The 23,084-nt window shown below is 41.3% G+C and overlaps 2 protein-coding genes across 3 annotated transcripts in view; one reads left to right on the top strand and one right to left on the bottom strand.

Moving 5' to 3' along the window:
* Positions 1 to 1,151: 1,151 nt before the first annotated feature.
* LOC307046563 (14-3-3 protein beta/alpha-A-like) overlaps positions 1,152 to 23,084 on the bottom strand; it is a 40,536-nt gene continuing 18,603 nt past the window's right edge. The window contains exons 2-6 of the mRNA XM_079692975.1: positions 21,628 to 21,939; positions 15,304 to 15,427; positions 8,803 to 8,969; positions 8,535 to 8,630; positions 1,152 to 2,168 (exon numbers count right to left, since the gene is read on the bottom strand). Of these exons, the coding sequence (XP_079549101.1) occupies positions 2,118 to 2,168; positions 8,535 to 8,630; positions 8,803 to 8,969; positions 15,304 to 15,427; positions 21,628 to 21,930 (741 nt within the window). The 5' untranslated portion in view covers positions 21,931 to 21,939 and the 3' untranslated portion in view covers positions 1,152 to 2,117. The remainder of the gene's footprint in view (positions 2,169 to 8,534; positions 8,631 to 8,802; positions 8,970 to 15,303; positions 15,428 to 21,627; positions 21,940 to 23,084) is intronic.
* LOC307046562 (protein FAM200A-like) lies at positions 2,175 to 6,998 on the top strand. Of its 2 annotated transcripts, none has more exons than XM_079692973.1 (2): positions 2,175 to 6,047; positions 6,476 to 6,998. In XM_079692973.1, exon 1 carries the CDS (start codon positions 4,761 to 4,763, stop codon positions 6,042 to 6,044), a length of 1,284 nt encoding a protein of 427 aa, XP_079549099.1. In that variant the 5' UTR covers positions 2,175 to 4,760; the 3' UTR covers positions 6,045 to 6,047; positions 6,476 to 6,998. The 2 variants fall into 2 exon arrangements, with proteins under 2 accessions (XP_079549099.1, XP_079549100.1); XM_079692974.1 differs by having other exon boundaries at positions 6,456 to 6,998.

Here is a 23,084-nt window from a genome sequence, read left to right as displayed (position 1 = left end):
AATGTCACCCCATTTGAGACTAAATAGATTTCAGGGCATGTATTGTTCATCTTGAGAATGAAAGGGAGACAGTTGTTTATTTAACATCCTCCTGCAGCTGCATCAGCTCAGACAAATATCACCCACTTCGTTCAAATCAATGGTTGTTTCCATAAAGCCTGGTATGTTGGACTGTATTGCTGCGTCTGAATGATTAATGTCACGTAACGAATCCTAATTTAAAACTTCGCCTGCAGACATAATATATTGCCGATCATATCAATCTAATCTGTAAAGTGATTTTGACTGATCATAATGTTCCTAAAGGCCAAATCGTCTGATAAGCCAGGCATTTTAACTACAGTGTTACTTATAAGAAAAACTCACTGTAATAGCCCCTGAAATATTTTTCCTGACAATGTAACGTGCGTGAGCCATCGCTCGCTCCCGCAGTAATCGTGCTTCATCGACACAGCGAGTTTCGTTTTATGGCAGGCTATACATACATTATGTATTTTATTATGCAATCAATACAAACTTTAAAAACTTTATTTTGTATCTTGCACCACCCACAGCAGCCTGTGTCCAGAGAGGGAAATCTGCTGGAACCAGGCTGTGCAGAGGATTTGCAATTGACTGCACTGCCGTTTACCTATGGGTAGGGATTAAAAGATGCAATAGCAGCGACATTTTCATGGCAGATCATTCCTTAAAGTTTAGATTTTCCTTTAAGCATTGGCAATTAAGCAAGACATGTAGCTTTTTGGTTTAGGATACAGACTAAAAATGCTTTAGTCCCGTGAAATAGTTGTTCAAAAATGTTTCACCCTTTCTAATTTAATTAACAAATCCTTTTGGGGGTCAATAGGATTTCTTAGTAGCAATTTTTATGAAGGTCATTAAAGGTCCAGCCTACTCAGATGTGTGGCTTGAGGTCCTATATATGTTTGGCTTTTCCACCAAGAACACACTTGTATGATGTATTTAAAGGACACATTACAAAGGAGCAAACAACAACATTGAACACGAGCAGAATGTTTTCATTATTCTCATAAAGTAAGGTGACTTGTTCTCCTCCTCCCAGACCCAGACAACCATTCCTGAGAGCGGAGTGCAATTCATTTATACTAGACTTTGAATAATATGGCTGCTGGGCCAAATGAGACTAATAGTTGGAACTTTTAAATAATTATTTTATTCCACTTGCATGAAATTACACATTTCCCCCCAAATAACAGCTATGCTTGGGTGTTCTGTATGAAAATTCCAAAGACATGAACAAAGCTTGCCTGCCCAACAACAACCATCCTTACAAGTCTACAAACTACTTCTTACCAACATGCAGTTAAGGCAAGTATCGAAAGGAAACCGAGAATAAAAGACAAATCAAATAAAAATCTAAATTTGAAAAAAGCAGTAACTAGATAAGGACTTTTTCTTACTGCTGTGCTCATAAAAACAATATCAAGTTTGTGTGCTTTTTTGTTTTTCAATTTTTTCTATACCTCGTAATTGACACAGAAATACAAAAGCATGTCACCCAAAAACAAATACAAATAATAAAGAGTAGAAAGTTGAAACTGACAGTTTATGGAATGTTACCTTTGTGTTTCAACAAAACCTTGCCATCTGTCTCCTTTACACCTCCACCGGTCCCAGCTGCTGTCTCCTAAGGTGTAAGGAGCTGACCCCTGATTTTGTGAAACCCCAGATGTATCATCAAAAGATGGTGTTAATGAACAGGAGCTTCAAAATGAATATGATACATACAGCTGCATGTTTCATGAGTTAAGACCTTCCCCTATCACCCAGCACCTCAATAATGCAACACCCCCATTTCTCCCACACAAAAAAGGTCAGCTTACAAGCAACCAACCCTAAACACCCTTTATGCTTTCACCAGGACCCTCACATCACGGATTTAAAACCTGCCCTCCCTCCCCATCCCCCTTCCCATGCAGTTACTAAAGAAGGAATAGTAAACTGATAGGAATGAGACAGGTGTTGAGGGGACTCAATATAAAAAAGATGAAGAATTGGAAACAATGTGAATAATGTGGTCGTCTCAGTGTTGATAATCATGATGAAGATGAACCGGAATGATGGCAGGCAGACAGGGATGAGTTTGGGGGTCAGGCTCATTCTGCTGCTTCTTGTTCCTCTTCGGCCTGGTTATCAGAAGTCCACAGCTGAAAAAAGAAGGTAAAATAGTAGGTAAAGGAAAATAGGGACACACCCATTAACACCTCATCTTAACATGTTCATTTCATTAGAAAGTTCAAAGTATCGCATTCTACTCTCCAGTGACCAAAAAAAGAAAGCCTGTGCGAGTGCCTGTTTTTCCTGGCCATGGTCAGGGTCCTTGAAAACAACATGAGCCTAACGTGTGATCATGTGACAGGGCTGTAGTTCTGACAGAGAGCACCAGAACGTCGCTCTGGCACTTCAGAAATTGCAGTACCCATAAGGAGTCGTACACATGCTGCAGTTTTTGCGTGGCTGTGTCTTTAGTTGTAAGCCCAGTGGTGATCTGTTCATCTGTCATACTGATCATACAGTCAATAACTTTGTTGTTATTACCATCTGGTTAGCTAGCTATGCTAATGAATATAAGAAGCTTTTTCTACAACCAGTGAGGTAAAGGCACATCTTTATATGATCATTATAGTTATAAAAAAATAAAAGAAGTAAACAGGTATAAAATACTATATGACAGTAAAAAAAAGTTGTTATTGATAAACAAAAATACAGTTTGAAAGGAGAGTGATTTGTAAAATATCCATAAAGAAAAATAAATCTGCTTACAGTTCTGTTTCATATGGGTGTTGAGAGATGTATCCATAGGTCTCCTAATGTTGCTCTCAAAGTGCACCAGATTGATGCTTTTAACTGCCAGTTAAAAAAAACCCGGACCCCCCTAGAGGAGGTTAAGCCCACCCCCCACTTAAATCATGTCCACATGGATAGGAAACTAAATACATTTGGACACATCTTGTCGCTATATCATTCTTTTTTGGCGGTCATGCATGCGCGAGTCATGGTTAGATATCTGGATTAAGAGGATGCTTTTTCTTTGCACAGCATGAAAGAAAGGCCAAATGAATGTGCTGTGATTTTAGTATTTTTAATCAGAGGTCAATCATTTGTACAGCCCTTGGAGGATGTTGAAAAAATTGAAATGGCCCTTGAGAGGAAAAAGGTTCCCCACCCCATGCTGTATTGAGTTCATAAAAATTGCTTTCGGGACAAATCCAACTAGCCATGCTTAGTAGGGATGACCGATGCATTCGCCAATGTTCTCCCCATGTACTAATGTGTTAATAGGTTTTACTGTCATGTTACTTAGCAATGTTGAAGAAGACGCGGTAATCCTTTATTTGCTGTTATGACGGACAAAATCTAAAGTCTGTTTGTTATTTTAAAGATGACTGATGGCAGTCTGCTGTACGTTTTGAAGTCATTAATGTCACAGTTCTCTCCTTCCTCCCTGTGAGGAGCTGCTGCTGCAGAACAAGCACATGCTGCAGAATTGTGTCCGTATGAAGCACGTTTATCAGAATCAGTCAATTACATCCCCAGTTCAGAGAGTATTCTATAATAATAGTTGTGATTAGAGATGTCCCGATCCGATCACGTGATCGGGGATCGGAGCCGATCACGTGATTTTCAAAAGATCGGAATCGGGAGGGAAAAAATCGGGGATCTGGATTTTTTTATTTTTTTTATAAATACTTTATTTATTTTATTCAATGTTACAAAAAAAAAAATGACCATGTTCAAGTCTTAAAGTCATCCTGAGGCCTTAGTTTTGGTTTCAAATTACACAACATCATGTATGTCAGCCAACCCCAATTAGCGGCCCGCGGGCCAGATCCGGCCCGCGAGAGGCAATAGCATGGCCCGCGCTGATCTACTGGCATTCACTTGTTATAACATAAAAACATCAAATAAAATGTCCGCGGTTTCGCTTTATTTTGACCTCCGTCGACACTCGTAAACCTGACCCATGACCTTATCGCGTGCATATGCAAGACGTGCTTCGCGCGCTTGACTTACTCGTCACCACCTGGAATAGCGGCAAACACATATAAACAATAGCTCGCCAGCTAGCCGCCTGTCATCCCAACCCAGCGATTGACCAACATGACACTAACGGGCCGTGGATAACTCAAACCCAGGATGGAATTCGCAAAGAAGAGGAAGGTAGACCAGGAGAACCGTCAGTTCAAAACTGACTGGACTGAGAAGTATTGTTTTTTTTACAGGACCACGTCAATGCTAAACCGACTTGTTTGATTTGCATGCAGAATGTAGCTGTAATCAAATCAGACAACCTGAAGCGGCACTTCACCTCTATTCATGCTGCCAGTTTTAATGCTAACTATCCAGAGAAATCCGACCAGCGCACACAAAAGATAGCAGGTTTGCTTGCATCATACAAGCACTCTGTTTCCACAATGTCGAAAACAACATCGGCACAAGAGAGCGCAACAGCTGCCTCATTGCACGTCTCTTGGACGCTTGCTAGAGCCAAGAAGCCGTTTGCTGATGCTGAGTTAATTAAACGGTGTGCGATAGACATGGCTCATGAAGTTTGAAATCATGATGAAAAACAACAAAAAAAGGTTGTAGAGCTATTAAAGCAGGTGCCGCTGTCGGCTAACACGGCAACCAGAAGAGTAGAGGTTTTAGCGGAGGAGTGTTTTTCCAGTCTACTCACGGATTTGAAGAAAACAGAGGTTATATCCTTAGCCATAGACTCCTCCTGTGACCGAACCGACATGGAACAGCTGTCTGTGTTCGTACGATTATTTGATGGGAAGATATTCCGGGAAGAGCTGCTGTGTTTGCTTACTCTGCCCGGGCACACGACCGGGGAAATAATCTTCCACGAGCTGACACAGTTCTTCGAAAAGAATGGTTTGAATGTGAGTCAAATCGTCTCTGTTGTAACTGACGGGGCTCCGTCGATGGTTGGAAAGCAGAAAGGCTTGGTAAGCAGGCTTTCCGCCGTTAACCCGGCGCTTCTGACATTTCACTGCATCATTCACAAATCAGTGTTGTGCGCAAAACTGTGGGGAAAAATGAAAGAAACGATGGATACTGTGACGAGACTGGTTAACTTTGTGCGTGAGAGCTCTAGTCTGCAGCATCGCCTTTTTAGATCGTTGCTAGAGGAAATGTCATCTGAACACAAGGATCTCTTCCTACACAACGATGTTTGCTGGCTGTGCAAGGGCCGTTTGTTGGAGAGGTTGTGCGACCTGCGTGATGAACTGGTGTCGTTCTTATCAAGCCTGCAGAGCCAAAAAGCCCATGAGTTTTTGAGCTTTTTAACTGACACCAAGGTGATAGCAGATGTTAATCTTTTGTGTGACATCATGTCTCATCTAAATCACCTTAACCTGCAGCTGCAAGGCAAGAACCACACTGTTGCTGAGATGTACGAGGCGGTTGAAGCTTTTCGGTCAAAGCTGCACCTTTTGGAGAGAGATATTCATGGGAGGAAGCTGCACTTTCCACGTCTGCGTGAGCACTGCGAGAAGAATGAAATGCCGGAAGATCCAGTAATGAAGGATTTTGTGTCAAAACTGGCAGAAAACTTCAAGGAGCGATTTGAAAGCTCTCCTAAAATCTCACGTGACATCCTCCTCTTCCTCAGACAGCCGTTCTCTGTGTCAGCAGACGGGCAGTGGACTGGAGAGGCCAAAAGGCTGGTGCCTTCCATAGAAGAGGGAGTTCTTCAGATGGAGGTCTTAGAGATGGGAAGCTCTGAGTTGCTGAAAGCTCAACACAAGGATGCACCAGTGTGTGACTTTTGGATCAACATGGTTCCCCAAGCTCGTTTCAAAAACACCAGGGCTATTGCTATGTTCCTACTCACAATGTTCCCCTCAACATACATCTGCGAATCAGGATTTTCTTCAATGAATGCTATCAAAAGCCAGGACAGGAACAGACTCTCCAGTGCACATCTTGGACAGTGCCTCAGGATTGCCACAACAGAATACAAGCCCAACATCAGACAGGTTGCCTCATCCCGCCGCTCTCACTTCTCTCACTGATTGGTGAGTGAACAACATCAATTTATTTTTGCAATTTGTCAATTCTATTGTGGTATAATAATTATTAAGACAAAAATAACCATTTTATAGTTATATTTTATATGTACATTCATTTCCTAAATAAAATGCTACGCAGCGTAATTAAAAACAAATTATTAATATGATAGAGAAAAAACCTTGGATAATGCAGGGCTTTTAACAACAGCCCACAAACTGGTTAAATTGAATACAACATTAAAATAATATATTAAAAATAAAGTTAAAAAAACCCAATGCTATTTGTTATTTACAGCCTGATATTATTTGGTACACATATTTAAAAATGTTAAAACTGATAATGTGGTGTATTTTGGTACGACATTATAAAAGTAACTAACTGAAACTCTCTCTCTGTCTTCCTGTCTTTCCCAGTGTGTGTGTGTGTGTTACAGTGTTTGCTGAATTGGATGTGGACCTGTCTGACTATTTGATCAGAGTTCACTCTGTTGTTTTTTATTTTTGTTTTATTGTTATGCCCCATCAGACCACAGCAAAATCATTTGTATTTGTTAAAGCATTTATTTATTATTATTGTTAATAAATGTTTGATTTCGGTCTAATTTTGTTTCAAGGATGCATTTTTCCTTTACTCACAGGGTTTGTTTAATTACTACTGCCACTACTACAACAATTATAATAGAGGTAACATCTGCACATAGTGTAAAACAACTTTTAGTGACACATAACATTTTAGCCCTTAGCTTGTCATGCTTGAAAAAAATTGGCCCTTTGGTAAATATAATTGGGGAACCCTGATGTATGTGTTGCTTCTTTGGGGCTTGTTTTCATAGACCTATTTCTCTCAAATCTGGCAACAGAGTGGGCAGGGCGCAGTGTCTAATTGTAGCAGTAAGCTAACGAGTACTGATAAGCTTTATTTTGATCCAATGCTGCAAAACTGAACTGATCCAATGCTGCTGTGAAAAAAAGAAGCTATATCCATGTTGGATAGAATATCCAATTTAAATAAAAAAATAACCTTAAGGGACAACTTGAATGCTTTTTTTCTTTTTTTTCTCTTAATGCATTGCATAAAGATCGGATCGGGAAAAATCGGTATCGGCAAATTGTCAAAATCAAATGATCGGAATCGGATCGGGAGCAAAAAAAGGTGATCGGGACATCCCTAGTTGTGATGATGGAAATGTAAAACTAATGACTTTTTTTTTAAATGTAATACTCAACCCATGTTTGTATAATTGAGTAAACTCTGTGTGGGCTCTAGGCGGCAAGCAACATAACATACCTGAACTGGTAACATTACTCGTAGCTTTGGCAACAACAGCTAGGAGATGGGCAGTTCCAAAAAGTGCATTTCTCTGCCTGAATATAGTGCACTTGCGCCAGATGTTTGGACAGATTGCTTGTGTTTCCGCCATTACACAAAAATCCCTTATTGCACTTGTAGCAACGAGCATTGTCCAAATAAAACTTGTAAAGTGTAACCACACTTCAATTCTTAGTGTTGCACATCGCTTGTAAACATTGGTAACTTCTGCGCTCGAAGTTCAAATTATTTTAACTTCGACCTAATTGGTGACTTTTCAGCACACAACCAATCAGACAACAGTTGCATGAAGAGGCGCAAGCTAGAAGGGGGAGGTATGCATAGAAACGGAACTTACATGCTCTGTGGTCTAACCTAGTGCTGAGCAAAGAGCAAATTGTGTATCATGTGAATGCAGCTTTGGTGAACTGCAAGGTGCTTATCCACATTTTTTAATCTTATTGCAAATTGGAAATGGAGTTGATGAGATACAACGTGCAAGATATTGTTTATGACATTTCTCCAGTACCAATAGCAAAACCGATAACATTGAAGCTTATGGATACCACGGTATTATAATAATTTAGCCCCAAAGCCCATTTATTACCGGATTTCAGTATTCATCTCCACAATAGGGTAAAAGGCTCCTGTCCTCATACATGGGTAGTTGTTGCATTGCACAGTCAACAGGAAATTATTTCTAGACAGAAATATCATTTCATTTCATTTAATGTTATTTTGAAATGCTTTGAGCGTGATAAACTTCTACACTGCGAATTATTTATATAGTGTATGTCATTTGAATGACTCCAAAAAAGTTACCAAACTCTAATCCGTAATATTTCTGGTCACAGATTGTCCTGGGGTAGTAAGCCCCACCTACTCAATCAAACATAATGAACCATGAATGAATGTTGTTAAATTAGAGCTGCAACTGAAAAATGATATTCAACCATTTTGATAATCAATTACCTTAAATTATTCTATAATAGTTAAGTGAATCTGTTATTCTTTTAGACTGAAAGTTGGAAACATTACCATTGGTTCTAGGAAGCTGTAATCGCATTTAAAAAAACAAACAATTGAGAAAATAAATCAAGTCTAATCAATGAAGAACATGACAAATTGCACACGATATGTAGATGTCATTTAAGTGAGTTTGTGTCCAAGCAAGGGAAACTTACTGTCAAGTTGTCCCTCAGTAGCTGCATGATTAGTGTACTGTCCTTGTAGGAATCTTCGCCCAGTGTATCCAGCTCTGCAATGGCCTGATCAAAAGCCTAACAGATTCAAAAATATGTTTTAGACTGCTGTAAGGATGGTGATCTTAAACAAGCTCTTAAGTGTCAGTACACTGTTTTAGCTCAATAATCAAAACATATTACATTCAATCATTTGCATTAAATTAAGCAGGTTGCCATCTTGTATGAACATTTAGTGTTATGAACGCACCTCTTTAGCCAGCTTGCAGGCTTCTTCAGGTGAGCCGAGGATCTCATAGTAGAAAACAGAGAAATTGAGCGCAAGACCAAGACGGATTGGGTGGGTTGGGGGCATTTCCTCTTTGCTGGTGACATAGGCGGCTTCGTAGGACGATCTTGAGTTTGCAATGATTTCATCTGACAGAGGACAAAAGGCACATAAGAGCTGTGATATCTTATAACAGACACATGAAATAACCAAATATTTGTATTTAAATGAAATAAACCAGTGTTATGATTATTATACATTGTAGAACACTCTACTATACATACCCTATATATACATATCCCATATATATATCAAATTAATCACGGCTTAAAAATTAATTAATCATGATTAATCACCATTCGAACTATGTCCAAAATATGCCATTTCTTTATGTATATTGTTGTGGGAATGGAAAGATAAATGAAAGAAGGCGGATATATATCCATTTAACATACAGTATGCATGTATGTTTATTATAACATTGTTCTGTGTGTCAAAATGAAAGACAGCCCACACACTTATCAATCATCAAAACATGGGGTCTTATTTCATTACGTGTTGATTTCTATCAACATGTAATGTTCTCCAGTGAAGGGGGGGGAGAGTCCCTCCGCAGCCGGTTGGCGTAGTTTTGGCACAATTCTGTTGTACAGACCGACGTTAACAGCAGCCCTGTCTGTGCACACGGAGACCGACTCTGTTGTCCGGTGATCTAACCGCCTTCTGGAAAAGCTTCACAAGTACGTTGGTACGCAAATGCGCTTTGGGACACAAGTGACAGTACGCATTTCAGATTGTTGCCGCACATGCGTACCAGTTAAGTGCACCCCTGTACTACAGCAAAAGTATTCTCCGTCGGGACTTCCTGCAACAACACCACGCCATTATCTTGATTCTGATTGGCCAGAAGACATTATCAAAGATGTACTATTGAGAAGACGATCGCTACGTGACAAAAGTTTTCAAAACCGTTTCTGGTCTTCGGTATTTCCAGACAAGTGGCTACTGAAACTGAAATAAAGAAATACTGAAATTAGACCCTCAAGAAAAACGCGATTGCATAATATACCGCATAATCAGCAAAATGGCGTATATTTTTAAAAGGGCGCACATTTATTAAAAGGGCGCATAATCCCCGCATTTTTCCACACAAAGTTGAGGGGGAAAAAAGTTAACTCGTCTTGACGTGAAGTAGTGAAGATGATGACGCGACGTCATCAGCTAGCGCATCACAGAACGTAAACAACACCGTAGAGCAGGGATTCTCAACCTTTTTTGGGCCAGCGCCCCCCTGTCCATTATCCAGGTCTCTTACCGCCCCCCATCAAAAAAAGTAGACTTATTTTCTTCCCTGAATATTAATGTTGACTAATATTCTGTGTTATATCATTTAAAAAGCATGTCACTGAATGCCAAATAATAGATTTGATTTAACTGGGCAGTTGGAATATCATTATCATTAGTTTACCAGAGAGCAGAAAAGCCATGTGAATGTGTGTTAAACAAACTCAGACAAGAGCAGAGAATACAAACAGACTGCTACGGAACAGCAGCAATTTCACACATGTCCAGTGCAGAACAAACAGTAGGCTACAAAACTGTACATTAGGCCTACAGAACTAACAGGTCGGAAAGGTGTTGCATTTCGCCAAATTGCGGGGGGGGGAAGGTTAGTGTGAGCCCTGCGCTTGGTGGTTCTCCGCCAGTTTCTTCACTGCGGGTTGCAGAGAACTTAGTTTCAGTCGCAGTGCACCTGAGGCCGTCAAGTTCAAGCGATTTCAGCACCTGTGTGGGATCACGCTCCATCACAGTAGATATGACCTCTTTGATGGCAGGGAGTACCAACTTCTCTCCGATTGTGAACGGCTGCCCACATTTGGCTATCAGCAAAGAGATGTTATATGACGCTATTAGCCCGCTGTCAGTCTGGGTGGTCTTCCTAGCGAAGAGACTGCTGATGGTGCTCCTACCATGTTTCTCTTTGAGGGCCCGGAAGAACGGACGCTCCTTATCTGCCTTATCCGGGTGGATCTTGGTAAGGTGCTCCTTTAAACGTGAGGGTTTCATTCCCTCATTGGAAAATACATGTTCGCAAAGTAAACACATTGGGAGTTGTGCATAGGAGACGGTATGAAGCCATAGCTAAGATATTCAATAGAGTACTGTCTGCATTTTATCTTTTTCGCGGCCATTTTGCTGATGTGATATGATTTTTGTTGTTTTATGATGCTAATATTTAGGGGGGGGGGTAGTGTCATGATATGGCGGCAAACGCTAGAGGGCTAGCTGGTGACATGACAAGACATCGTGCCGGGAGCGGACCGGAAGTCGTTGTAATTTTGAACAAACAGAGCTGTGTGGAGCAGCCTGGCTAGCCAGCTCTTCCATGTCGTAGCAGACATAGAAACGGGTATTATTTTCATAAACTGACCACTTAGTTCGAATCTGTTAGTGGAATTTGTCATATCAAAACATATCGAAATTTAACAAAGTAACACAGATTATTAACAGTCGCGATCCCAAAATTACAATGACTTCCGGTCCGCTCCCGGCTGCTTTTTGTAGGGTACGTTCGTAAATGCGCTCAGAGCGCTCCGAGCGTCCCCGTTCCACAGTCCAGAGCGCTGCGCTCTGAGCGCTCACAGCTGGGTGCTCTGGCGGAACAGACGGGTTGTCCGAGCGGACTGACCGTTCGTGCATTTACGAACGTACCCGTAATAACACTGCTGACAGCTGACCAATCGCAAGCAGAGTTGTGGTTTCCTATAGCAACAAAATATGCTGACAGCTGCTTTTTGTACAGGAAAAGACGCTGTGGCCAGCGTTTTTCATGACAAAAAGACATTATGCGTGAACGCCCCCCAAGAACACCTCAACGCCCCCCTTTCAAAAATATTGCTTCCAGCGCCCCCCGATGTTCTCTTAACGCCCCCTGGGGGGCGGTACCGCCCCCGTTGAGAACCAGTGCCGTAGAGTGAACGTGTGGAACTCACACGAGAGAGAAAACACCAAGATGAAAAAATCTGATCCATCTAATTTACAGACGAACATTTCTGCTAAAGACCTGGCAAAGCAGTACCCCGATGTCTTGCACGAAAGTGGGGGGAAACTATTCTGCACCCCGTGCAACTGTGTGTTGGAGCATAAGAGAAAATCGACGGTGACGACCCACTTTGATTCATTCAAACATTCGAAAATGCTTTCTGCTGCTGCGGACAAGAAAGCCAAATAACTCACGTTCACCGAGGCATCAACTTCCAAAACCCTTTTGAGGGCTACAAGAAACGAAGTGAGTAGCCTACAAGATTGAAGCTGGTCAGATAACGAACGAGTAAATGAAAACAGAATGAGGCGGAGAAGTGTGTGTGTGTGTGTGTGAGAGAGAGAGAGAGAGAGTGTGATTAAAATAGCCCAATTGCTTTTACAATAAATAAACATTGAATGTGTTTAATTGAATAGGAAAGGGGTTTAACGTCAGTGTCAGGTTGTGTGTGAGACAGAATAAATAAGACAGCCCAATATTTAAAAAAAAATCTATTATTTTTCGCAACTTTCCGCATATTTCGCAACTTCCCCGCATAAAATCGCGTTTTTCTGGAGGGTCTATGAAATACTGAAATAAAGTCCGCCAACTCGCGCCGAGAATTACTTTAACATCATTTTTCATGGTGGGGCTAAGCCATTTCTTGGTATGGGTGTAGCCTACCCCAGCCATACTCTGGCGCTGCCAGTGGTGGGATGTATGGGGTGGGCCATTCTGCACGTGCGTTAAATATTTTAAAGCAATTAATTAAAAAAATTAATTACCGCCGTTAACGCTATGATTTTGACAGCATTAATATATATTAGGGCTGTCAGTCGATTAAAATATTTAATCGCATGATTGTCCATAGTTAATCGCATATTTTTTATCTGTTCTAAATGTACCTTAGAGGGATATTTTTTAAGTTTTTAATACTCTTACAAACATATGAGTGGACAAATGCTTTATGTAAATGTTTGTTTATTATTATTTGAACAATAACAAATATTCTCATGAATATTAAACACAACAACCTCTGAAAAATACAAATATTCGCCTCAATTAAACCTGGAACCTCTCTCATACAATACAAAAACAGAATACAGTGTGTGTGTGTGTGTGTATATATATGTATAGCTGGAGTTAAATCAAATCTCAGATTTGCCTTCTTAATAGTTTGTTTGGGTCTCTGACTTCCGTTTCGCTTCTCATGCACTGATTCGCTAATCTGAACTGCCAATCAGAGTGATTTCTCTGACCGACGGCCTCCCGATTCAACATCGGCGGTGGAAGGTGTCGGCACGGCCGAAAAGACACGACGGTGCAGTATACACCAATCGTAGGGTGACACGACGTTCATCAACAGCCCGACATCAATCGACGCCGAAAACCGACTTGGTGTGTAAGGAGCTTAAATCTACACTATCAAATAAAAGGCAAAAATAAACGGAAAAAAACTTTTACCCCACAACCTTTAAAACTTAATACAATGATGCCATCTGCCATTATTCTCCTAAAATTCCAGACCTTTTTAGACCTTGAATATCACAAAATAAATGTAAAGGTTCCATGACATGCTTTTCCGGTTATTACCCGTCCCCAAGTCTGCAAAGTCGCAAACCTTCAAAGTACACCCTGTAGCGAGTAAAACTCTAACACAGAAAAGACGTGTCTATGCTGCCCCAGAACGCCTCGTTGGAGATTTTTCTTTTTCCATTTATTTCTTCCGGGTCAGGTTGACGTCACTACGTCTGAATGACGTAGCAACCAGGAAACAACACCAGTAATCCACCTCACACTGTCCGCTCCTCGAGCACCGCAACGTCCCACCAACACGGCACCCAGACCCCACGCAGCATTCTCATCTGTTTGTCCTTACTGGTGTCATTTTCTGGTTGCCAACGCCATTGTAACACATAATCACTGATGTTCCGCTGTAACGGTGGTGGACTCATCAGAACAGAGTGGGCGAGATGACCAATCCGAGCACAGTGGGCTCATAGGGGGGGGGGGGGGGGGGGGGGGGGAGCTCCAACAAGCCGTGTAGGACAGAGAGTGAATACACATACTATACAGAGATGCTGTATGAGAAACTAATGTGAGTTAGGAACATTGAACAATAGCTGCTTTCACACCAAGTACTTTGCCGTACTTAGTTCCCCCATGGAACTAAAGAGCAGATCGCGTTCACAATGGAATAAGTCCCTGAGGGAAGACTACGCAAATGAAGCCGCTGAAGTCACTTCTTCTGCTTTGAGTTTACTGGCAGGCTGCAAATAACTTCACGGCGTATACTGCCACCCGTAGTCCCCGGCCGGAAGTCCCCGGAGTTGGGGACTGGCTTCAGTAGAAGCTGCTGGGACTCCCATCAGCTTCTATTGAAGCCTTCCGAGTAAATCGCCAGAACGCCGACACCTCCTCATCACTCCACCGCTCCCATGTTTTTTTTTGTGTTGGCATAAGTTAGTCTCTCTCCGTTGGTGTGCTGGGCTAATGCTAATAATGCTAAAGCCAGCAAATACAATGGCGGCTTCACAAAACTTTTCCGATTTTTACGGGGCGTGGTTTGCAATTCGTCCGGCCAATCAGAAATTGGAACGTTTTTCTCCCCAGGAAAGTACCTGCTCTCTAGCAGGGACTAAAATGGGGGGGGGAAAGTTCTCATGAACTAAGTTCTCTTTTTGGTGTGAACGCAAAATCCCAGGAACTATCGGAACTAAAAGGGAAAAGTACAAATCTATTCTAGTAGACCTCAACAATGAAATTATGATCAGTAGAAATGGCCATGTCATGGGACCTTTGACGGCCCGTCCACACAGCGGCGTGCGTTCACGCTTCACCATTCACTTTGAATGGGGTGACGTCACTTTTTGCCAAACTGCATTTTGGGAAGCGACGCGTTGCTGGCGTTGCTCGCTTCAAAAATTTAGCAATGTTCAACTTTTGGCGCCTCGGCAGAAGCGTCAGCCAATGAAATCCCGTTTATGCAAATCTGCCAGTACAAGCGCAAGCCAATCAAACCGCGTGTGTGCTGGGAGAGACTACTACGCAGGTCATTTCCTCATATTCCCAAAAATTTAGGAAAACGGTAGTGAATCACCCGGTGCTGTATGATCACCGGGTGATCTGAGGTGGCAGAGACAGTGGGTGAAACTGGTTTTCGCCTGTTTGGGGATTTTATATCCAGTTTACTTCGTTTTAACATTGCTATTGCTTTGTATGTCGGGGGCGGGAGATTCATGTGATTGGTTGTTGGTCGCAAAAAATTCCCAAGCTTCAGATACGCCCACCGCCAACGCACGCCGCTGTGTGGATGGGCCCTAAGACTTATTAAGGATCTGTAGGGACCCTGAAAAACCTCCTTTGGATCTGGTTACTTTTATTTGAAGGTTTTACAATGCATCTCTCCAAACAGAAAAACCTACACGTATAAATTACTTTGTAAATGACATAGAACTTACCATGTTTGCCTTCTACTTTAGCGACCTCAGCCAAGTAGCGGTAGTAATCTCCTTTCATTTTCAAATAGAATACTTTGCTCTCTGCTCCAGAGGCCTTTGGAATGAGATGTTGGTCCAAGAGTTCCTGTGGCAGACAAACAGAAAAATCTAACAATTACAAAATAACTCACTTTCTAGGATATTAAATCAAATGTTTCAACTATATTTGGCAGACTTTGCAAATCAGCAGAAACAGCATTGATTTATTTACTTGGATACTAAAGGTTGAAATTGTGTTAACACATTAATAATTGGTACTTTATACACAGATTACTAATAGGCTTGTTTCAATGACAGCACCTAACCCACTAAAGATGGTGGTCAGTGGATAAGTGGGGAGGAAGAAGAGGAGAAAGAGGGTGGGTTTATGTGTGTAAGACACAAGGAGTGAAGAAGGATGAGAGCAGGGCTGTTGAATTTTCACAGAGGAAGTAGGTCAATCACAGAACCCATGTTAGCTCTTATACAGGATATATGCAGGAATCCTTTAGTCAAATGTAAGACCTTTTAAGACCTTTAATACCCTTTTCATACATTTTAAGACCTCATCGCCACTTTGAGTTTTAACCGGTTACATTGGCGACACACTTTACCTCACATTGACTATATACAGTATTGATTGTCCTTCCTCCTTATCTTCCAACCATTTGGACGCAAACTTGCATTTTCGCATAACGATGTTGTTTAAAAACCGGCGTAAACGGGCCTTCGCGCGCTATCAAGCAGTGAACGTGCGAAAATGCTTCAGATGACGTCAAATCCAACGGGATGCCATAAATAAACTACACAGAATCACACTACACTCCTACGCAATGATTAAATTCAGGCAAACTGTAGAATACAACCTCTTTGGACAATTGATATACTGAAAGTAATACCTTGGAAAGTGCCCTTTAATAGCCTTAATTTTTGCTAAATTGATTTATCAACTTTTAATACTTTTTAAGACCCCGCGGACACCCTGTTATAACACAACAGGGCTCGACAGTAACGGTTGCCAGGTTGACATTGGCAACCATTCAGAAAAAATGTCAACCACTTCTTGGCCTTTGGTTGCCATCAGTGGCAACCAGTTTTTAACATAAAGAAATAAGGACAGCAAACAGCTACATGTGCACCCCAAAATAGATAGATGTTAATTATTTGTTGTATTAAGAGTGATATTTAATTATTGTTGTGACCAGTCGGAACATGATACTTAAAGTGGACCTATCATGCTATTTTTGAATAATATATTGTAGGACCATACCTATATAAGGCATATTTATACTTTTTATTTTTCAAAATACCAAACAGATCATGAATTTTATCCATTCCTCATTTCGCTCAATTTAACACTGCCTTTCATGCTCGGATTCAGTGAGAACAGCACTATCTGGTGGCCTGAAATATGTACTACAGCGTCTCCAGCGCTTTCGAACGGCAATTTCCATGGCTGTCTCCTCCTGATTGGTGGAGTTGGCCCAAAAGCCGTATAGCGCCACTTCTGTGACGACATAAAAGTGTTAAAATCTGGATCAGTCTGTATAACATCCGTTGCAGCCCCTTTTTTAGAGATTTGGGTATGGAGGAAAATAGAGAGGGTTGTGTTTTCTGACACATATTCATGTATAAAAGACCTATAAAAGTGCATTTTGCATTATAGGTCCCCATTAAGTTGCACGTGCATTGGTGTGATTACGGAGCCAGAAAGCGATGCACGTTTATTCGCGTGCGGTGCGCCGTGTGTTTGTTTTACCAAAAAATGCGAAGGAAGAAAATTAAGTTGTTTGACTGTGGGGTAAAAAGTTTGGCCAACCCGTCAACATCTCAAACGAATGTTCAAAATGATTCAACTGATAAAGCGCAAGATGAACCCGAACGAAAGCAAAGAGGAAATGTGTAAAGTCTTGGGAGGCGAAATATATACAGTGGGGCAAAAAAGTATTTAGTCAGCCACCAATTGTGCAAGTTCTCCCACTTAAAAAGATGAGAGAGACCTGTAATTTTCATCCTAGGTATACCTCAACTATGAGAGACAAAATGAGAAAAAAGAATCCAGAAAATCACATTGTCTGATTTTTTAAGAATTTATTTGCAAATGATGGTGGAAAATAAGTATTTGGTCACCTACAAACAAACAAGATTTCTGGCTCTCACAGACCTGTAACTTCTTCTTTAAGAGCCTCCTCTGTCCTCCACTCGTTAACTGTATTAATGGCACCTGTTTGAACTCGTTATCAGAATAAAAGACACCTGTCCACAACCTCAAACAGTCACACTCCAAACTCCACTATGGCCAAGACCAAATAGCTGTCAAAGGACACCAGAAACAAAATTGTAGACCTGCACCAGGATGGGAAGACTGAATCTGCAATAGGTAAGCAGCTTGGTGTTAAGAAATCAACAGTGGGAGCAATTCTTGGAAAATGGAAGACATACAAGACCACTGATAATCTCCCTCGATCTGGGGCTCCAAGCAAGATCTCACCCCGTGGAGTCAAAATGATCACAAGAACGGTGAGCAAAAATCCCAGAACCACACGGGGGGACCTAGTCAATGACCTGCAGAGAGCTGGGACCAAAGTAACAAAGGCTACCATCAATAACACACTACGCCGCCAGGGACTCAAATCCTGCAGTGCCAGACGTATCCCCCTGCTTAAGCCAGTACATGTCCAGGCCCATCTGAAGTTTGATAGAGAGCATTTAGATGATCCAGAAGAGGATTGGGAGAATGTCATATGGTCAGATGAAACCAAAATATAACTTTTTGGTAAAAACTCAACTAGACGTGTTTGGAGGAGAAAGAATGCTGAGTTGCATCCAAAGAACACCATACCTACTGTGAACCATGGGGTCGAAACATCATGCTTTGGGGCTGTTTTTCTGCAAAGGGACCAGGACGACTGATCCGTGTAAAGGAAAGAATGAATGGGGCCGTGTATCGTGAGATTTTGAGTGACAACCTCCTTCCATCAGCGAGGGCATTGAAGATGAAACGTGGCTGGGTCTTTCAGCATGACAATGATCCCAAACACACCGCCCGGGCAACGAAGGAGTGGCTTCGTAAGAAGCATTTCAAGGTCCTGGAGTGGCCTAGCCAGTCTCCAGATCTCAACCCCATAGAAAAGCTTTGGAGGGAGTTGAAAGTCCGTGTTGGCCAGCAACAGCCCCAAAACATCACTGCTCTGCATGGAGGAATGCGCCAAAATACCAGCAACAGTGTGTGAAAACCTTGTGAAGACTTACAGAAAACATTTGAACTCTGTCATTGCCAACAAAGGGTATATAACAAAGTATTGAGATTAACTTTTGTTATTGACCAAAAACTTATTTTCCACCATAATTTGCAAATAAAGTCTTTAAAAATCAGACAACGTGATTTTCTGGATTTTTTTTTCTCATTTTGTCTGATGAAAATGGATGAAATGTATAAATTACAGGCCTCTCATCTTTTTAAGTGGGAGAAGTTGCACAATTGGTGGCTGACTAAATACTTTTTTGCCTCACTGCATGTACATACTGCTTCGTTGTCCATTCACTTCCGGTAAAAGTTCCTTCAAAATAAGAGTCCCGATCTTATTACTACCTAAATAAAAGTGCTAAACGAAACTTTACCATAGGAAAATTTTGGCATACAAATATGATCACTTCTATAAAAAGGTAACACATTTTAAATATAGTTAGACATATTAAAGGTAATTTACAGCATTAATAATTAATATCTAATTCTTAACTGTGAATGAATTTCATTTATTTAACATTAGAAATGTATTAGTCTGGCCAATTCAAGACTTCGATGCTGAAGGGCCAATGAATCTATGGTGGGGCAGTGTGAGAAAAAGTTTTTAGAGAGTACTTGTCCATGGACAAGTGAGTTTGGCAATTTACTTGTCCGAATACATTTTCACTTGTCCAGAATGGACACAAATTGGGGCCACTGGAATCTTCTTCTTCGCCATCGTATTTCACATTTTCCCACGGTTTTTACGACACCGCTCACGTGAGTGAGCGGTAAGATTTTACTGCATCACACATAGGGCTGGGTATCGTTTAGATTTTAACGATTCCGGTTCTGCTTTTCGATTCCAGTTATTTTCGGTTCTCGATTCCGGTTCTTTGAGAGGGTAAAAATAAGTCCCATGACAAACTGGGAGAAAAATATATTTATGAAAACATTAAGTCAAATCTGTATTCCTATTTACAAATCAGTTCATACTGTTTAATTTATTACGGTTATTGAATACAATTATATAAACATAATCTCTGCATTGTTTTGTTAGTTCTAAGTGGTGCAGTTTAAGAATGTACAATTGGCCCAGTCTCCTCTGATGTTACACTGCAACCTGCCTGTGAGACAGAGTCCAACCACACAATCTGTGTGTCCAACACATGTCCTGCAACACACATGCTGCAACCTGCCTGTGAGACAGAGTCCAACCACACATGTCCAACACATAGGCCTAATAATAATAATAATAATAATACATTATATTTATAGCCTATAGGCCTAGCGCTTTTCTAAAACTCAAAGACGCTTACACATGTCCTGCAATACACATGCTGCAGCTGCCCAGCTGTTCACTGTTTGTAAAAGTAAATAGATAGTATTTTAATTTCAATAATTTCTATACCCTGCCTTATAAACAATACTGACATCCCTGTGCTCCTCCGAGTATGGGGGTCCGGGGATATGATTACAGCGCGAGGACACAGGGAGGCTGCTTCACTTCATAAAGGAAATGGCGGTCAATATTAACAACAAAGGAGCTAAAAGTCCTAATAACCTTCATTACGTGTTAGAGAAAGACCATAAGAAAGTTTGACAAAGATGAGGCTGTTAAACGGGCAGTGAATCCGCTGTGTGTAGAAAGAGAGAGAGAGAGAGAGAGAGAGAGAGAGAGACGCTGAGCTGCACCATGCAGCGATCAGCTGATCCGGAGCAGAGAGAGGGAGCTGCGGTCCGCGGGGCTCGGCTTCGCCTCCTGTCCTCACAACTCTTATCAATCCCGGGAACGGACAATTGTTATTTGTTCCTACTCGGAACCGAGTTTTGCTTCCCAACCCTGCCACTGTGCTACACTTCCCGCCCCGCCCCTGTACAGAAAGCGGCGAGATGCATTTCATTAGGAATCGACAAACAGAACCGAAACTAACATTTCTAAACGAACAATGGCGGACACGTCCAATTTGCGAATGAGTTCTGCCTTTTGTAAACTGAATCTATCAATAATATAACAATAAATCCGGGCGAAAAACGTCACTTGTCCGCCGGACAAGTCAATTGAAAGATCTACTTGTCCGATATTGTAAATAACACGTCCCGGACGGTGGGACGTGTACTTTTTCGCACACTGTGGGGGTCAGCACAAAGGTCAAGAAAACCCACATTTGAAAGGGAGACAACGGATGACCAAGAAACAAGTGACTTGCTCAATTCCTTTTTGAGGGATCTTTGAAGAACATGACCACAGCTGCACTACTGGTATTTTGTTCACCAGCAGTTAAGGGTGGACAAGTTTCCAATCACTTAAGTTTCAAATAATTGTGTTAATTACTTATTGTAAAGCATTTGAACATTCTTTTGCGTCACATGTTCACTATTAAGTTGATGTATAACTGTATAGTATCTTAATTATTTAAAATATAATGTGACTAAAAATGGCAACCGTATTTTCAGTTTTGGCAACCAAAAGCTGATGCCTGGTTGCCAGCCTGGCAACCACTTTTAAAAGTTAGCATTGAGCCCTGAACTATAATGGTCATATCAAGGTGTGCCTTAACCTCACTGAGCTGAGGTTATTTGAGCCTCTCAGTCTGTCAGGAGAGAGCTCTCTTCCACCTGGTTGTAGAAAAAGCTCATAAATTCGTTACCATAGCTAGCTAACCAGATGCTAATAACAACAGATCGCCACTGGGCTTACAACTAAAGACACAGCCACGCATAAACTGCGGCGTTTGTACGGCTACTTATTGGTACCCCCCAAGACAAAAACTCTTCAGTTCTCCACAAATTACACAAGTCACCCAAATCAGCATTAAAAAAGCGGGAGGCAACGAAAAGCGACGAATTTGCATGCATGAATACTAAATCAAAATGTATACATTTAACATGTAGTCTGTATATAGGGCCATAGACAACTAGTGTAAATCCTAATGGGAAAAATTAGCCACTTACATGACTTGCACGGCTTTACGTACGTTTTGCGTAAAAGTGATGTTGACAACTATTTCTAAATGACACAAGCGTTAACAGAATTCTTAAGCAAGCAATGTTGTTGAAGTAAACGTTCAAAAACTCACCAGCACTTCTTCGCAGATTTTATTCAGCTCCTTCTCAATCGTATCCTTGTAGTCTTTGGACATGGTCTTCTTTTTGTCGGTTCCATCAGCCTTCTGCTCAATGCTGGAAACCACTCGCCATGAGGAGCGTCGGGCACCCACAACATTCTTGTATGCCACTGACAGCAGGTTTCGCTCTTCGTTCGAAAGTTCTTCGCCTTTCTCCGTCACAGACTTCATAGCCTCAGCCATGTCGTCATAACGCTCAGCCTGCTCAGCCAGTTTGGCCTTATGCACAAGTTCCGTTCGGCTTGAATCTCCCATGACTGCTTACTGGAGAAAGAAAAGCAAGTAAAATAAGTTATGATTACACATTTTCTTTTATATGGACCAGTACCTATTTACAAGATTAATAAATGTGTAGAGAAAGAACAATTGAAGCATTTAAGATAGAGAACAATTAAAGAGTCGAAACACTCGGTAAAAGAAAAGTCCTCTTTGTTGGTTTAGCTCAGTGGTTCTCAAATGGGGGTACGCGGACCCCTAGGGGTACGTTGGAGTACTGCAGGGGTTACGTGAGATTTATTTTATTTGAATGAAAAGAAAAAACACATAAGTAGGCTACTGCATTTAAACAAACTACTAATAGTAGGCTAGATTAACTACTTTATTCAAAGGTTTACAGTAATTCTGGATAATAAAATGGGAAAATAAACGGGGTGCTCTCTTTTCCGCTCCCTCTCCTGACAGCCCGTCAGTCTCGTGCAGCTCGCTGAACCTGTAATAAGTGACCCGACAGTAAAGAATAAATATATTCATAACCAGTTTAGCTTGTTCCAGAGTAGATAAACTAGCTAAGTGTGTTAGGTCTAACTCTTAGTGTATTTTGCTCGGCTCAACGGTCCGTCACAGCGGCGGAGCTGTTCTCCGTCAGCAGCAGCTGATCTGATCTCTCTCTCTCGCGTCCGGTTATACTTCACTCGCGTTTATGTCCAAATCTATCAGATCTAGCTAGTTCTAGTTAATGATATGACTGCCTTATCAAAAAGGACCTAAACAATAAGTTTTGCTTGGCAACGGCTTGTGGCTGCAAAGTATAGTGCAGCATTATGTTTATTTGAGGGGTCAAAATCCCATGCTCATAACATGCTCATATATTTTCAGTGATGCAAACACAGGTATGGTGAAAAAAGAGAGAACTATTCGAAGCAGAAAAAAAACAGCGTAATATACCATCTGACAAAGGCCTGTGCTATAATCCTTCAATTAACTGGCTGTTCTTTATCATTTACTCAGATCAATAGAAGACAGAGATGTTAAGGTATAAATCAAGGGTTTTTATTATTATTTACAGCAGGGGTGGGGAACCTTTTTCCTTTAAATTTGTACAACATCCTCCGAGGGCCGTACAAATTATTGAACTCAACCTCTGCTTAAAAAAACTAAAATCACAGCCCATTCATTTGGCCTTTCTTTCA

The sequence above is a fragment of the Notothenia rossii genome (assembly GCF_949606895.1).
Source record: "Notothenia rossii genome assembly, chromosome: 7".
NCBI lineage: Eukaryota > Metazoa > Chordata > Actinopteri > Perciformes > Nototheniidae > Notothenia > Notothenia rossii.
This window is presented reverse-complemented; position numbering and strand designations above follow the sequence as displayed.